The sequence below is a fragment of the Phasianus colchicus genome, chromosome 5 (genome assembly GCF_987193195.1).
Source record: "Phasianus colchicus chromosome 5, bPhaCol1.hap1.1, whole genome shotgun sequence".
NCBI lineage: Eukaryota > Metazoa > Chordata > Aves > Galliformes > Phasianidae > Phasianus > Phasianus colchicus.
This window is the reverse complement of record NC_143440.1, coordinates 59,056,290-59,073,392: the sequence shown is the minus strand read 5'-3', so window position 1 is coordinate 59,073,392 and position 17,103 is coordinate 59,056,290. Positions and strand designations below refer to the sequence as shown.

The 17,103-nt window shown below is 44.3% G+C and overlaps 1 protein-coding gene across 1 annotated transcript; it reads left to right on the top strand.

The window, feature by feature from the left end:
* The first annotated feature begins 8 nt into the window (after positions 1–8).
* On the top strand, positions 9–15,517 carry L2HGDH (L-2-hydroxyglutarate dehydrogenase). Its single transcript, XM_031602274.2, has 10 exons — positions 9–142; positions 256–371; positions 1,498–1,649; positions 4,151–4,282; positions 5,835–5,997; positions 6,890–6,924; positions 7,720–7,887; positions 9,252–9,409; positions 11,804–11,935; positions 14,558–15,517. Exons 1-10 carry the CDS (start codon positions 66–68, stop codon positions 14,751–14,753), a joined length of 1,329 nt encoding a protein of 442 aa, XP_031458134.1. The 5' UTR covers positions 9–65; the 3' UTR covers positions 14,754–15,517.
* The last annotated feature ends 1,586 nt before the right edge of the window (positions 15,518–17,103 follow it).

Here is a 17,103-nt window from a genome sequence, read left to right as displayed (position 1 = left end):
CTCGCGGCGCCCGCCCCGCCAGCGCGGCGCCCGTCCCTCGGCGCGGCCCGCCGCCCGCCCACAAGATGGCGGCGCTGCTCGGGCGGCGCCGCGGCCGCGCTGTGACTGTGGCGCTGCGGAGGGCTGAGCTCCGGCAGCGCAGGTGAGGCCGCGGCCGCCGCGTGCTGTCAGGGCCGGGCCGGGAGGGGATCTCGGGGACGGCCCCGCCCCGCCTCGAGTTGACCGCGCTCACACCGGTGCCCCTTGTTTTTGTAGCACGTTCGACGTAGCGGTGGTCGGTGCGGGAATCGTGGGGCTGGGCGCCGCCCGGCAGCTCGTCCTGAGGCACCCCGCGCTCAGCTTCGCCGTGCTGGAGAAGGAGCGGCAGCTAGGTACGGCCCGCCCCACGCAGCGCCTGGAAACACAGCGATAGGGCAAGGAGGAACGGCTTTAAGCTGAAAGAGGGGGGATCGAGAGTGGCTATTAGGAGGGTGTTCCTCACACTGGCGCTGCCCGGAGCTGCGGTGCCCATCCCTCGAGGCTGTGGATGGGCTGTGGGCAGCAGAGCTGGGGGTACCCAGCCCGTGGGTTGGGGCTGGATGGTCGTTGAGGACCCTTCCAACCCCTTCAGGGTCCCTGTGCACGGAAGGAGAAAGGTGAAGTGGTAACAGCAACAGCTGGGAACAACTGCTGGTTGCTCAGCCAGCACTGAAGCGGCACGGCTCCCGTTGCTGCCTCAGACGTTGGGAGGGTTATTTCCAGTGTGCTTAAGGAAACGTCGAGGCACTCAGCATGTGAACATCTGTCCTGGCTTTGAGAGAAGAAAGTCGGAGCCCTGTTATGTCAGTGCTGCTAAGCAATCTTTGGGGGTCCCCGAAGAAGAGGGGAGTTGGACCAGCTGGCCTTTGATGGTCCCTTCCAACTCTATAACTCTATACCTGAAGAGAGAAAACGCGCCCAATTCTTTCAGTAAAAATTATATTGATGTTTTTCAACTCTGACCTGGTTGCAAAGTAACCAGCTAAACTGAAGAAGTTAAACAGCAAGCTGATGCAGTTCACAAGAACTTGAAAAGCCTTCTGGACTCGACATGCCCCAAACAATTGACTGTCGCACTGGCTTTATGTTAAGTGAGGCCTTTAAGGATGTATTTCACTGTAAAATATGAATTAATTAAAATTAGCATAGGAAGCTTGGATGATCTGGCCTGCTGTTGTAGCTCTTGGAGCAAAAAATTGCTGCCCCCTGATGTTGATTCAGGACATTTCAAGCTATTGTGGTTAGTTATTAACTAAGTGTTGCTAAGGCTGTATTTTTTTAACCTTTTGAAACCCAGGGTGGAATTGTACGTGCTGTGCAGTTACATCATATCAGCACGTCTTGCAGTGACACTGATTTAGGGCGGGACCTCAAATAGCACACTTTTCTGATGGCTGAAACAATCAATCATGGGATAGTAATAGTGTATTTTTCTTTATAATAGTGTGTTTCTAATAGTGTGTTTTTCTTTCTCTTTAGCTCATCATCAGAGTGGACATAACAGTGGTGTAATTCACAGTGGCATTTATTACACTCCTGGATCCCTGAAAGCCAAGCTGTGTGTACAAGGTGCAGCTCTCTGCTATGAGTACTGTGACCAGAAGGGAATACCATATAAACAGTGTGGGAAGGTATAGGAACTACTTTGCAAACTGTAACTGTATAATATATATTACAGTGTATTGTATATGCCTGGCTATGGTAGTTTCTCCCAAGAGATGCTTTTTACAGCCTCCTGGACAAAGGTGTTTTCATATTTTCTTTTTCTCAGCTACCCAAGGCAGTTCCTTCACTGACCCTAAGCAATTATTCTCCTTATCTGAGAGCTGAGCTGAATCAGCCCAGGTAACAGCGGAAGCAAAGTGCCATGGCGAGCACCCATCCAGAGCCATCAATTCCAAGGAACACAAAGGCTCTCAGTATGCATCTTGGCATAACAAGCTCTGAGAAGACTCACTGACTTGAATACAGCTTCAGGTGTGACCCAGCTATGTGCGTGTATGTCATTACATCCAGGTCTTGAAGTGCTGGAAACAGAATTGTGGCTATACTGGTTCAGATCAGGATGTATGCAACCTGTGTCTGGAAGTGTCTACAACCAAAGACAGAGGAAGGAATGAGAACAAGACAAGCAAATCTGCTAATTCTTCCAGATTTCACATGCTTTCAGTTCAGGTTCGCAGTTGTACTCTGAGCCTTATCTGGCTTGTCTGTGGTAATTCAATGGATTTCTTGTCCAAGCATTTTTCAGTTAAAATCAGTTTCAGAGATCAGCAACTCATTGCATGAGCCCATGCCCATCTACCCCTTTTGGTTTTGAAACCAGCTCCTGCTAGCTTCATCTGATGCCTGTTGGCCCTTTAATTGGAAGACATGCTGAACAATCAGTCTATGCTGACATTTTCCCAGTCATGCATCATTTTGTATTTCCTGCTCCTCATAAATCAGCTCTTGCAGCTGGTGACTCTTAGCCTGCTTAGTCACTCCTGCTAGAGAAGCTGTTTCATGACTTTTGTTACTCCCATCTTTTTTTCTGTGAACCATTTGTAGTTTGATGCATCTTTGGTACAAGATGAGCTCCAGCATTCAGGGTGTGGTTGGACTCTGGATTTTTGCAGTGAAATATCACAGTTCTCCATTATTGCTTTGTACCCCTTTCCTAATAGTTCCCAATTCACAATTTGGGACATTTTTACTGTCACAAGACATGGAGCTGATGTTTTCATAGGACTGGCTGTGATAGCTCCAAGAGCTTGGTCCTGAGCAATAACTTGGAACCTGATGTCCATCGTTTTGTGTAAGACAAAACTTTTTGTTCTGTGAACATCATTTCACACTTCACCTGTGCTGAATTTCATCAGCCATTTTGCTGACCTCTTGCTCACTTCAGAAGGTCCCTCTGCAGTTCTTCAGGATCACCTCCGTGAAGTATCTAAACCACCTCGAGCTGCTTTAAGCTATCACCTGACTTACCTCACTTACCTGGTTTCCCCTTTCCAGATCGCTCAGAAGTGTCTTGGGTAACAAAGGCCTTTCCCTTAAAAATGCAGACCTTGGCTGATGTGATGGCCGCTAGCCCAGTGGCTTTTCCTCAGCACCAGCTGCGAACTGGGTGCAGATCTCTTCCAGATCTGGGACACAAAGCTGAGGTACCTGCGATGTGGCAGTGCAGGTGGATCCGTTTGTCTGCACAGAGTGCTGTGCTGCCTGAGCTGTGAAACTGGTCACAAGGTGGCAGTGTGGCTTTGTGCAGCCCTACACCCGCTTTTAGAAGCCAGCTTCTAACAGAACTGGGAGCCAGCTGGGAGGTTGTGGTGCTTGGGAAGGGCTGGTGCTGACCCACCAGCGTTCTTGGTCCTTTGCTGATACTGTGTGTCTTTGTGCATCACCTTCCTCAGCAATATGTATTCCAGGGAAGACGATGTGTCTTTACAGCTGATTTTAAACAAAGCAATGCCAGGCTGGATAATTTTGTTCCCTGTAGTGCAAAGGTACCAGTGTTCCCAGAACTGAGCTGGGGCTGGAAGTAGTGTTGCCTGTGCAAGCTTGCTTCTGGAGTCCTTGGTGCAGACAGTTCACAGCCTGGATAAATCTCTTGCAATATCTGTGATCCAACTGCGTGCTCAAATGAAGAGAGGCTGGTGCACTTCAGTGTAGATGTGGTATCAGAGCCTATCCTTTACTCTGATAGCAAAACAATTTTGAGTTTTGTGCATCTTGGATTAAGTTCAGTGTTGTCTCCTTGGAGGCATCCCAGTGGCTCTTTAAAATCATCGTCTCTTCTTTCTGATTTGTGATCCCATAATGCTTTTAGCAAATATTTTCCATGGGTAGTCATTGAAACTATACATTAACATTTCTTTTTCACTTTCTTTACTGTATTGTGCTCTCTCAGTGGTGGATGGTATTTACCAACTTGTGCCAGTAGTGATGCATACTGTATTTTTTTCCCCTTTGCTGTTATAATAAATGTTATTTATTTTTATTATTATTTTATTACTTTATATAAATGTTATTTCCCCTTTGCTTGTATAATTTGCTGTTTGCTCTCACTATTGCTTGGGATTGATGCCAGGCCTGAACGGGCTTTGTGTATTTTGCTCACTAGTGTGCTTTGTTATCTTTTCTGAAGCTAATTGTAGCTGTTGAACAAGATGAAATTCCAAGACTCAAAGCTCTGTATGAGAGAGGGCTCCAGAACAACGTCCGAGGTCTGAAATTGATTGGAGCAAAAGAAATACAGGCAAAAGAACCCTTCTGCAGGGTAAGGGATTTTCTTATATTGAACTGTCATGCAAGATCTCAGCTTTTCAGGTGGGAATTTGCATGCATTTAAGCTCCAAAGGCCCTGAAAGCCTAGAAGAAATGTAACCACCAACACAAAAGTACAGATCCATTCATTTCTGGGACTTCTTAGCTAAGGCCAGTTCTTCACGTGTATTATTCATTCCACAGAATTCAGACCAGGTCTATCACATGATCCCACCTTATAAGAATCTTTTGTGTTGATGGATATTTTTACCCAGGTTTTCTTCTGCTAATTGTTCATCAGTTCTCTGTGTGCTGCTGCTGCTGCACTAATTGTTAGTGAAATGCTGGCTGTGTCATGAGAGCCAGCATTCACGAATTGGGGAGTGGGTAATTAATATCACTTGCAACCTATCAAAGAAATCAGAATTATTTCAGTCAAAGTGACTCCAGAAGGACTCCACAGCCCCTCTAGGTCTGAATCTATAGGCAAATAGTCAGGGCCTACAAGTTGTTTGAACTTCAGCCTTTGCTCTGTGTTACATGTAGGTGTCTTCTCTAGTGTATGTATGTGCTCAGGGGAAAAAAAAAAGGAAAAAAAAAACCACCACAATTTCTCCCTAATTTTAAAAATTTGTTTCCTCTTCTACTTGCAGGATCCTGCTTATGTGTTTTTGTGGTTGATTGGCAGATTTTCCCTTGTCCAGGTCAGAACTTCTGCATTTGAACTTATGCTGAGACAGTTCTGTACCTTCCCACTAAAATTACATAGCTTCTGTCAAATTTGACAGTGCAGCCATGAATTTTTCTTTTCATCTGCAAATACAGATTGATATCAAGCCAATTTTGATGGAGTTGTTTCGTACATGTGTTGTGGCACTTTTCAACTTGTTTGTTTTGACAGCAGTAGAAATGTGAGCAGTTTGTGGGTTACAAAGTTGTTATTGTTTGGTTTGTTGTTGATGGAAGGGAACATGGATGTAAACTCCCCCTGCAGTTTCATCTGGCAGCTTGGTCTTGCTGTAGTTGTGTGACTCACTGCTTATGAGTGGTTGTAGGTACGTACAAAAAATTGGTGGAAGGGAATCTTTTTCATCTTTTTCATGTTGTGTTCACTCCTTAAAACTTTCTTTGCTTCGTGTTCAAGACTCAGCTGAGCATTGACTTCTGCAGATGACTGGATTCAGCCTTCCTACACTTGCTTTGGTTTCCTGAGTTGAATCCCTTCCTCCTAAACAAAGGGGGCTTGAATGGTCTTGCAGTACATTGCACTTAAGTCAGAATTATGTCATGAATAGTTGTTCATGCTGTGGTTTCACAATTATTTAACCCACTGTAATTGGTTTTCTCCCTATTAGTTGTCAGTAAACACAAACACTGCTACTGGAGCTGGCACGTGGAGAGGTGAGGGACAAGCAGCTAGGGATGGGGAGACAACAGAACTCCGTTCTCAGTGGCAGTGTGCATTATTCCAGGAAATATATCAACTATATCAGTATCAAAGACCGAGGTGTGCATACAACTTTCACTGGTGTTTTTTTTTTTTGTGTATCTTAATACCATTTCAGGGTCTGATGGCCCTTGATTCTCCATATACTGGCATTGTGGATTACAGACAAGTGGCTCAGTCCTATGCTGAAGACTTCCAGGAAGCAGGTGGGACAATCTTGACTGATTTTGAAGTCACAGACATGGAGATGGCTAAAGAAAGTTCTTCAGGAAGTGAAGATGGTAAGGCAGTTTTTGCCTTCTTTTTACTGTAGTCCTGAAAAAGATTTTGTTCAAAACATGTTTGTGTCAATTGAAATCACGTTTCCTAGCCTTTCTATCTGTGATGTGTTTAGACAAAAGGCATAATGGTGTTAGTGAGAGTATTCAGCAAGCTCACTGTTTTTCCCAGGCAGGTCACCCTTCAGTTGAAATACTTAATGTGTGAAAATGACAGTAAAATAAATGGGAAATAGGTTGTTTTCTCCTGTTAGAATCTGATTTACTTGAACATTGCATTTGTGTGCTTGTGATAGTGCTCACTCTTTATCCTAGAGGGTGGGTTGGATCTGAAGTGATACACAGAGTACAGATCATGGAAGGATAGAAAAACAACAATTTATAAATGTAATTATATCCAACCATACGTCCATGAGTAGCAGCTTTTCTGTAGTCTGCCAGGGGAAGACCCTGCTAATTACAGACCTGTTAGCCTCACTTCAGTGCCTGGTAAAATTATGAAGATTATTCTGGGAGTTATTAAAAACACTTGAAAGACAATGTAGTCGTTGGTCACAACCAACATGAGATCACAAGGGGAAAGTCCTGTTCATGGATTTAATCACCTGTTATGACAAGGTTGACACACCTGGTTGACCAAGGGAAGCCATTTGATAGAATCTTTTTGGATTTTAGCAAAGCTTTTGATACTGTTTCTCACAGTGTCTTCTAGACAAAGTGTCCAGCATACAGGTAGGCAAAAACAAAATGCAAAGGCTGAGCAATTGGCTGATGAGTGGATCTCAAAATGTCATACTAAATGGGGTTACATCAGGCTGGCAGACAGCCAGTAGAGGGGTTCCACAGGGCTTCATTTTAAGGCCAGTTACACTTCTCCTATATAATTCTGTTACAGGACTGAAGTACCCAGTCATTGTTAGGAGCTCTAAGGTAAGAACTAAACTTAATATTGAATGTCTTTATAGGAAGCTATTTCTCCTTTTCTTAAGAATATTTGTTGAGTCCTAGTGTTTTAATCAACCTCTATAAAGTTAAAAAGCTGCTGTTCTGCATCATGTGCACTATCATCTAGGACTGCTGTTACAAAACAACTGCAGTCAGCTGATAGCAAAGCATATGAGTATGTCCAGAGTTTACTGTGTGCTGGGAGTAAAAATGAAAGTAGAACTTTCTGCTGCTTGATGGTATGTGCTCCTTATCTTCCTTATTTGCACACTCCTCCATTTGTTGTTTCCATGGATTCCCTTTATTACTTACTCATTGGGTGAGAAACGTATTCTCGTGTTTGTTCTCATTCTTCAGCATCTATAAAAAAAAGATAAGGAGGCATTTGTAATCATTTTATTATCAGAAGACCACAAGGTCACTCAGTACAAGAGGTACATACGCTGAGGTCATTCCTGTGGGTTAGTTCATGCTGCACAGGAAATGTGCTTGTAGCCTTTTTGTCTTCAAGGGAGAATACCTGGCCTTTTCCTTGGAGACAGAGCAGAAAAAATAAGGCAAACAACACATGCACAAAGAACATCCCCTACCCCACTGCAAATAGTGTTTGAAGTTAGTGCTGCTGCTTTTTTATCTGCCTTTATACGGTTGGTTTCCTTTCTGATTGTGACTAGATTTTCCAAGGCTTTAGGGCGATGGGTCTCCTGGTAGACACATTGTATTTTTAATTGGGGTTGATGTTGGTTTTACCTTTCTTTTTTTTAATTCCCCCCCCCCCAGGGTGAGGAAATCTACTGTCGGCACATAGTGACCTGTGCAGGACTTTACTCTGACCGCCTGTCTGAAATCAGTGGTTGCAGCCCTGAACCTCGCATTGTACCCTTCCGTGGAGATTATTTGGTGCTAAAACCAGAGAAGTGCTATATGGTGAAAGGAAACATTTATCCGGTATGTACTTTCTTGTATGTGTTTCATGGTGTGTTGTAGCAACTGCTGAAGCTACAGACATGAGGGCAGCATTACACTGTTGTTTCTGTTGGGCTGAAATGATGCACAGCGTGAAATCAGAATCATTTGACTTCTGACAGGACAGCTTGTTTTTGATAATTCTTAAGGAACAGGTAGGAAAAAATAGACATGGCAGGAAAAGGACAAGCTTTACAATCTATTATAGGTGCTTGTCTGATCTCTTGTCACCTGGAAGTGATGCAGGATTGTGCCTTGGGATGGGAAGGAGGAACTGGCTGGGGTAGGAGGGTACCTTCCAGCTTCGTGCCATAGCTGTGTGGTAGCTTGTACCCTTCTGTTACTGCCAAGCATGATAATAAAACTAGAAAACTGCTTAAGTTAAGAATACTGTCACGTTACCAGAAACAGATGTCATTTGTGCAGTGGTTGTACTAAGCTTAGAAAGTTTTTAAAGTGTGTTTTTAACAGAAAAAGCAGAGCTCTGAATATACCAAAGGAAGCTACACTGAAGTGATTTTTCAGTCCTCACTTTTGATATGCTTTGATATGCCCAGTGCTTGCTTATTTTCAGACTGTAAGCTGCTCACCTCTGTGGGCACCTTTTCTAAACAGCTAAAGGTGCTGAAGCACCAGCACAAGAAGAGATGTGCTTATTTTATACTTTCTGTATATAGGCAGCTTATTTCTGTTACAGCCTTTGCACACAATTGCACTGTGTTCCTTTGATAAACAAAAGAAAGAATCTGGAGATAACTTATTATTGCTATTAATCAGGCTTGCTAATTGTGTGTTGTTGCAAGCTATACAGGAATGGTGACATTTTCCTCGTTTTATTTTATTGCAGTGTAATTACTATTGGTGAATAGCATCTGTGTGCCATTCATTTTGTTGTGGGTTGATTTATACCTTGAGAAAACGTGTACTTTTTTTCTGCTGATCATTTTGCTTTACCCAAGATGCAGTCTCACTTAGCCCTTCTCTCTGGCATTTTCAATTAACTGCTGCCTACTAGAACTGTACAATTAACAAGCAGAGAAATAATAGCTGAGGAGCCAGTAGTATGCTTATTTGTCTTCAATTTTAATGTGGTGATTGGAAATAAAATGGCAAACTGAATTCATTTTCATGGTTTATTTAAAATTAATTATTTCCATTTACTGGGAGGACAGCACCTTTACTGTGTTTTGGTTTGTTTTAATAACTCTCTCACACAATAAACTGCATTGTCCTCCTCATAGATATTTCCCATGTTTCTTGGAGTGGTGTGTTGGCTTGGCTGGCTGTGTAGCTGTTTCACTGATCTATGTTGGAATAGCTGCAATAAGTGTTGTATCCTCCTTTAGGTTCCCAATCCTCGCTTCCCTTTCCTGGGGTTTCATTTCACACCAAGAATGGATGGAAGTGTTTGGCTCGGTCCGAATGCAGTGCTGGCCTTTAAGAGAGAAGGCTACAAGCTGTTTGACTTCAGTGCTACAGACTTTTTAGATGCTGTACTGTACAGGTAATATCTTGTCTTTTAGTCTGCTGAGTACACAATTAAATGTCAGCTTGTCGTTCCTTGGAAGCTCACTCTTGTCAAAAACCCTGCCAACTTTTTGGTGTTTTTAAAGGCAGATGTGCTGATATGAGTGGACTTCTCCAAGAGATTTGACTTGGTGTAATCTAATATTTGAAGTTTTTAAACTGCTGAGGCATGTGTCAGCAAGTGTGAGGATGTGGCCATTCATCGGAAGGTGCTGGTGAGCCTTGTTCCTACCAATGGAGCTCTTCCAGGACTGGTTTTGGTTCAGTGGAGTGCAGTATCTTAATCAACCTAGACAGTGGCATTAAATCTCTGCTTGGAAGAGAGAATACACATTGGCCTGAATTGTCATGTTAAACTTTGTCAGATCATCAGTATGAACTGAAATACATCCAAGGGCAAGGAGATGTATTAAGAGCCACAGAGGCTCACTCTTTCACCCAGAGGGTGGTGAGGCACTGGAACAGGTTGCCCAAGGAGGCTGTGGATGCCCCATCCCTGCAGGCATTCAAGGCCAGGCTGGATGTGGCTCTGGGCAGCCTGGGCTGCTGGTCGGTGACCTGCACACAGCAGGGGGTTGGAACTGGGTGAGCATTGTGCTCCTTTGCAACCCAGGCCATTCTGGGATTCTATGATTCTATGATAAGGCAGACTGGGAAACAGAGAGCATGTCAGAGGAGCTAGGAATCACTGCTAAAAATTCAAGCATAAATGAACGGGATATCTTTAGAAGTTAAGAGAAATCTTGCTTCACTGTGAGGGGTTGACAGACCTTTACTGAGTGCTTAATTTTAGGAATGAAACTGGGAAAATGATGTGGAAATTCTGGGTTGGATCCAGAGAGAGGCTGCAGAACAGGTCAGGGAACTGCAGAACAGCTTTCTGGCAAGGAGCTCAACTTTATGCAATTTATTAAAGGGAAAAAGCTGAAAGCATCTTGGTCGATGTCTATAGATTTTTGTGTTGGAAGATTTGAGGAGAACAAAGCTAGCAAATAAAGCTATTGCAAAGACACAGTGAGATTCCTTGACTGAAAGCTGAGACTTTTAAGAGTATGACAGAGTTTTCAGAACGACTATGGAATAAAGGCCCATGTGTCCCCCAGGGGTCTGCCTTGGGACCGGTGCTCTTTAACATCTTTATCAATGACAGCGATGACGGAATCGAGTGCACCCTCAGCAATTTGCTGACGACACCAAGCTGAGTGGTGCGGTCGACACGGTGTAAGGAAGGGATGCCATTCAGAGGGACCTCGAGAGGCTGGAAAGGTGGGCTGGGTGAACCTGATGAGGTTCAACACGGCAAAGTGCAGAGTTTTGCACTTGGGCCGGAGGAATCCCAGGCATCCCTACAGACTGGAAGGAGCGGTCCTTGAGAGCAGCCCTGTGGAGAAGGACCTGGGGGTCTTGATGGATGAAAAACTGAACATGAGCCAGCAGTGTGCCCTTGTGGCTCGGAAGGCAAATGGGATCCTGGGCTCCATCAGAAGAGGGGTGGCCAGCAGGGAAGGGAGGTGATTGTTCCCCTCTACTCTGCTCTTGTGAGGCCCCATCTGGAATACTGCATCCAAGTGTGGAGTCCCCAGTACAAAAAAGACAGGGAGCTGTTGGAGAGGGTCCAGAGGAGCCACAAAGATGATCAGGGGGCTGCAGCACCTCCACTACAAAGACAGGCTGAGGGAGCTGGGCTTGTTCAGCATGGAGAAAAGAAGGCTGTGGGGTGACCTCATTGCAGCCTTTCAGTACCTAAAGGGAGCCTACAGACAGGAGGGGAGTCAACTCTTGGAAAGGGGAGATAACAGCAGGACAAGGGGAAATGGTTTGAAGTTGAGGGAGGGCAGATTTCAGTTGGATGTCAGGGGGAAGTTGTTTGCTGTGAGAGCGGTGAGGTGCTGGAACAGCTGCCCAGAGAGGCTGTGGATGCCCCGTCCATCCCTGGAGGTGTTCAAGGCCAGGATGGATGGGGCCCTGGGCAGCCTGGTCTAGCATTAAATGAGAAGGTTGGTGGCCCTGCGTGTGGTGGGGGGTTGGAGCTTCATAATCCTTGAGGTCCCTTCCAACCCGGGCCATTCTGTGATTCTGTGATTTGCAGCCTTCTGTTGTTTGTTTGGACCACAGGAAAATGCTGGACGTAGGAAGGACTCAGCTCAGAGTCTACAGCACTACAGCTTTGTATTCAAGGTTCGTTGAAGCAGGGAAGAACAAGAATCTATTTTCCAAATAGAAATCATCTGTCAGATCACTGATGTTAGGAAGGGGAAATTCCACCATGCAGTTGGCATTTGCTTCCTTCTTAGACAGCTTTAGTTTGACGTGACTGAGCTTATCGTGGAAGTTTTGTTTCTCCCACAGTTTTCTTTTTTTTCCTCTACAGTGGCTTATGGAAACTTGTACTGAGAAACTTATCATATGGACTGAATGAAATGTACAGAGCGTGTTTCCTTAGTGCACAGGTGAAGGAACTTCAGAAGTTCATCCCAGAGGTCACCGTCAATGACGTCCTCAGGTAAAGAAAACATTTCTTGTCAGTAACACCCTCTGGTTTGTTAAACCTCTTTTTTTTTTTCCTTTTTTTTTTTAACACCAGCAAATGCAACTCACTGCTTTCTTCCAGCAAAATGCACTACCAAATCATAAAAGTATATTGATGCTTTCCACAAGAAGGCGTCTGAGGAATATTTGTTTTACTTTTAGTCTCCATTGGCTGAAATTCACAGAAGAAACCAAAAAGAAAACAATTCTTCATAATTTCAGTCCACAAAGAGAGTAAGCACTAGTGAAATTAATTAGTGAATGGCTAGTGGATGGGAAAGCCAGGGAGCTGTTACTGATGCTACTAAAGGGAGGGATGTAGGATAACTCCTCGTATTTGGAAGACTGCTAATTGACCCTGAACATATGGTTTAAAACATAGCTGTTTAATGAAAAATGGAAGGGTGTAGTGCTGGAAAAGGACTGGAGCTGGCAGAGATTCTAAGAAGTGCTTGCATTTCTGTTTTGTACAAGGAGAAGGACAGTGATGTTGCTACATGTGTACTTAAAGGTACTGTGTCTTCAGATAGAAGCAAATAATGACTTGGTTTGAATGCGTCAATAAAATTGCATTCAGCTTCATAATGTGAGGAGAGAGAAAAAGGAATTCAAAGGAGTATAGAAATGATAAGGAAATGAAGAGACTTGTCAGGAAATGTGAGGCGTTTAGAATACTTGGGGATGATTTTAACTGTCTAAATATTTGCAGGGAGAAAATGCAGTATAAGAAAGAGCTCAAGCATGGTAAAAAGGAGTTACTGAACTCAGGCAGTATACCTCTGGCATGAAATTCATGTTTGATGAGGCTTGCCATTTCAAAACAAAGGATTCCCTTTTGAAAAGAGAGGGCTTGATTGTGTGTTTGGGAGGGAGGGTAACTTCACAATGAGGAAAAATACAGAAAATCCTCTGCCTGGCTACCCGCCCTCGTTCTGTTGTAATCACACTCCTGCTCTGCCTCTCAGGGTGTTCAACTGCCCTGTGCTCCCCCAGCAACACAGCAGCTGCTCTCATTGCTTTTTCCCTGTGCATCTTCACAAAACTGGAACACAACTGATTTTTGGACTTGAGAAAACTCCGAAGTTCACAGCCTTCAGGAATGACTTGAAATGGAGGAGGGGAAATTTTCTAACAGCCCAGAGGGGGAATAGCTTCCTTATAGGAAGAATTAGTAGCTTGTGAAACATAATTTCTTAAATGTTGTAATGTTTACACTATTGCTTTGGAGACTTAAAGCTAGTCAGAATGGAAAAATGGAATGATTTCCCGTATGAAGACAGGCTAAGGGAGCTGGGCTTGTTCAGCATGGAGAAAAGAAGGCTGCAGGGTGAGCTCACTGCAGCATTTCAATACCTAAAGGGAGCCTACAGAGGGGAGGGGAATCAACTCTTGGAAAGGGTAGATAACTGCAGAACAAGGGGAAATGGTTTTAAGTTGAGGGAGGGCAGATTTAGGTTGGACATCAGGGGGAAATTCCTTGCAGAGAGAGTGGTGAGGTACTGGAACAGCTGCCCAGAGAGGCTGTGGATGCCCCGTCCATCCCTGGAGGTGTTCAGGGCCAGGTTGGATGGGGCCCTGGGCAGCCTGTTCTAGCATTAAATGAGGAGGTTGGTGGCCTTGCATGTGGCAGGGGGGACCTCAAGGATCAATAATCTCCAACCCTGGCCATTCTGTGATTCTGTGAATGATCTCTGCAGCTTTGTTTGCAGAGGACAAACTTGCTGTTCAGGACTGGAGAGGTAAAGTCCCACGCTGCAAGTGTTTGGTGAGCAGAGAACGGTTGGAATAAGTCTTCTGGGCTTGTTCTGTTCCTGTATTGGCTTTGACTGTGGTGGAAGGCAAGCTGTTAGGGTAGGTGGGCCTATGGTCTGACCCAGCAGGAATGTTCTTGTTGGGTTTGTTACAGATAGCACAAATCACCACCCTGGGGGTTATTTTCCAGTAAAAGAGAACTCTTGATTCTGGTTTCTTTAGCTCCAAATAAACAATGCATTTATGTTTTTTCTTGTATCCAGCCAAGGTGGTAACACCCAGTGGGGTGTTGTAGAATGGCAGAAGTGGACAAGCAAGCTAGTGCCTGTTGAATGGAAGCAAATTTCCTAGACTGACTCATAACCAATTGTGTAAAATCTTTGGTTTTGCCACCAGAGGGGCACAGAGACTCTGATGAGATGTAAACTTATATAGAATTAGTCTGCAGCTATTATGTCGGATTTCTTCCCATGAGGTGCTCAGAGCCCCGTCCAGCCTGATCTTGAATGTCTCCAAGGATGAACCTTGAAAATATCTATGTGAAGAAATTGCTCAGAGTTGTATTTACATTCTGAGTGAATGTGTCAAAGCTTGGATAAAAGTGTATAATTTTAAAAATCTAACTTCAGATAAGACTCCTCTTTTTGATTTAGAATGGAGCACACCAGTGTCTTACCTTTTCCTTTGTTTCTGTGGTTTATGAATGTTGTAACTAATTTCTGGATCTTCTGCATTTTCTAAGAGGGGTTGCTAATAATACCTCTAGCTTTTATCATATTTCAGGTAAGCTGACTGGCTGGTTACAACATTTTCTTTCTGATGGTGTGCTCCTCCTTTTTTGCAGGGGTCCATCTGGAGTGAGAGCACAAGCGTTGGACAGCGACGGAAATTTGGTAGATGACTTTGTATTTGATGGTGGCACTGGAGATATTGGAAGCAGAATTCTTCATGTCAGAAACGCCCCTTCTCCTGCTGCCACCTCCTCCCTTGCCATTGCAGAAATGATTGCTGATGAAGTGAAGCGAAGATTTGAATTGTGAATGATTGCCAGGTGCAGGGCTGTTTTACTCCTCTTGCATGTGTAGCAGCTTGTCTGAACTCTGCAGCCTTTAATGATGAAGACAAAACAGGCAGCGTGTTGCTGGTACAAGATGTGCAGTGCAAAAACAGCACTTGAAATGTTTGCCAGCCCACAGCTTGTCAGCTTCCCAAGTAAAGGATGTTTGGTGCCAGGCAAGACCTGCTATGGTGCTGCCATCTGCAAGAACCAAGCAAATGGACCACTCACAGTGAGGGCTTGTCTGCTGGCTCAGCTGGAGCAGGCTGTGGAAGGGTTGGTGCTCGGTGCAGGGTGAGGTTCTCCCACCAGGTCCACAGTAGGTGGGGAAAGAGGAATCTCTGTGATTGGTTTGCCCACCTCTGAAGAACCCCCAGGCACTGGTTCTGTGCACTGTCTCTCTGTCTCTTTAAATTGGCTTGGAGTCATCAGACCCCTCACTTATGTTAAAATAATGGAGATAGAAGGATAAACCCTGCTTAAGGATTCTTCTGCAGATACAGAATTAAAGACTTTAGTGGAGACTGAAAACCATATTCAGAGCTATGTACTGAAATGTAGAATATTTCAGAGAGAAATAAGCCTGGCAAGAGATTACCAAACCCAAGTCAATTTCGACTGTGAATCTGAATTGCATCTTTATTTTATCTATTTTAGTACAGAGCTGAAATTAAAATGTATATAGAATCAGACATTTTTCATTTGGCTTAGATGTGGGAAGCTACCATAAATTGGGAACTACTTTGATGGTTTGAGTTGTCAGTTTTTTTTTCTCGTTTGTTTTTACTCTTTGAATACTGGTAGGACAAAAGAAGCTTATCTTTGTACAGCATGTTGAGCAATCCAGTGGAAACGGCCTTTGTAAAAGCAAATGTGCAGGGAGGGAAGCTCCAGAAACCTGTCTTAACTGAGTCATGTTGCATACTGCTTCCCTTGGAGCCCAGCAGCGGTGAGTCAGGAAGGCTTCCCATTTCCCTCCTGGCTGCAGGAGGAGAGCTCACCCTTACTGGTGTTTGAAGCTTTATCAAAGGTGCACCCAGAAGAGAATCCACGTGGAGAACATGCTGTAAAATCCAACGAGATGTGAAACAAGTTCTGAGTTAACTGAGCATCTCAGTGTGTTCTGCATAATTGCTGCAAAAGGAAATACATGGCCTCAGGGGCAAAGCACTTCAGAATATTCTTAAAGCAGATGTTCACAGGATGTTGGGTAACAGATAATTGTGGGTAGTTTGCTACCAGGCAATTTGCCATGTGCTTTTTTTTTTTTTTTTTTTTTAATGTTGCTTTCTGTAGTTCTCTGCCGTGCACAGAGGAGGTCAGGTATGCAAATAATGAGCCTTTTGAAGAAAAGTTGTTTGCTGTGAGAGTGGTGAGGTGCTGGAACAGCTGCCCAGAGAGGCTGTGGATGCCCCGTCCATCCCTGGAGGTGTTCAAGGCCAGGTTGGATGGGGCCCTGGGCAGCCTGGGCTGCTCTGAAATGTGGAGGTTGGTGGCCCTGTGTGTGGCTGTGGGTTGGAGCTTCGTGATCCTTGAGGTCCCTTCCAACCTGAGCCATTCTGTGATTCTGTGAAAAGCTCTCACCTGTATTCCTGCCCACAGTAATACTCAGTGAAGGTTCACATGTTCCAAGTGCTGTAATGTTGTACAGTGGTATCTCACAACGGAACAACCATATCTCTGCTCCCCTCCAGAAGTGTTGCCAGTCAACAGTAAATACTACAGAAAGATTGCAAAAGCGACTTCCTCCCACACGAGGTGTGGCCCTGACATGTATTAACAGAACAAGAACACTACCCTGTGAAGCAGTCACACACCACAATGAGTCTTAGTGCATTTAACGTGTGCCCTGCTGTGCTTTTTACTCTCAGGTGATGGTAGCATTTAACTGAAGCCAGCAGCATATTTGTATTTTTAAAGCTTGCTATAAACCTTTTGTAAAGGAATAATTCTGTGAACGATGATAATGAGACTTAACACATCACTCATGTATTGCCCACGAAGTATGAAAATGTATGAATATATGTATTTTTAAAGGGTCCAGTTCACTTGGATGGCTCAGTCAGCTTGCCTTTCTCTGTTGTGATTAAAATAGTGTATTTTTCAAAAAAAAAAATTGCTGTAAGGTCTCTGTGTCACTCCTGACTTAGAGCAAAGCTCTACTGGCAGTTGCTAACTCTCATCTGATGTAGATGGGATGCAGCTCTGCATCACAGGAGTTACTTTATGCCTTTCTTTAGGGGATAGGGAGCTCATCTTCCCAAAGCACCTGTATCTTACAACACTGCAACAGCTTTTTGTCACAGCGGATAGAACTGCTGCTAAGCCTCATC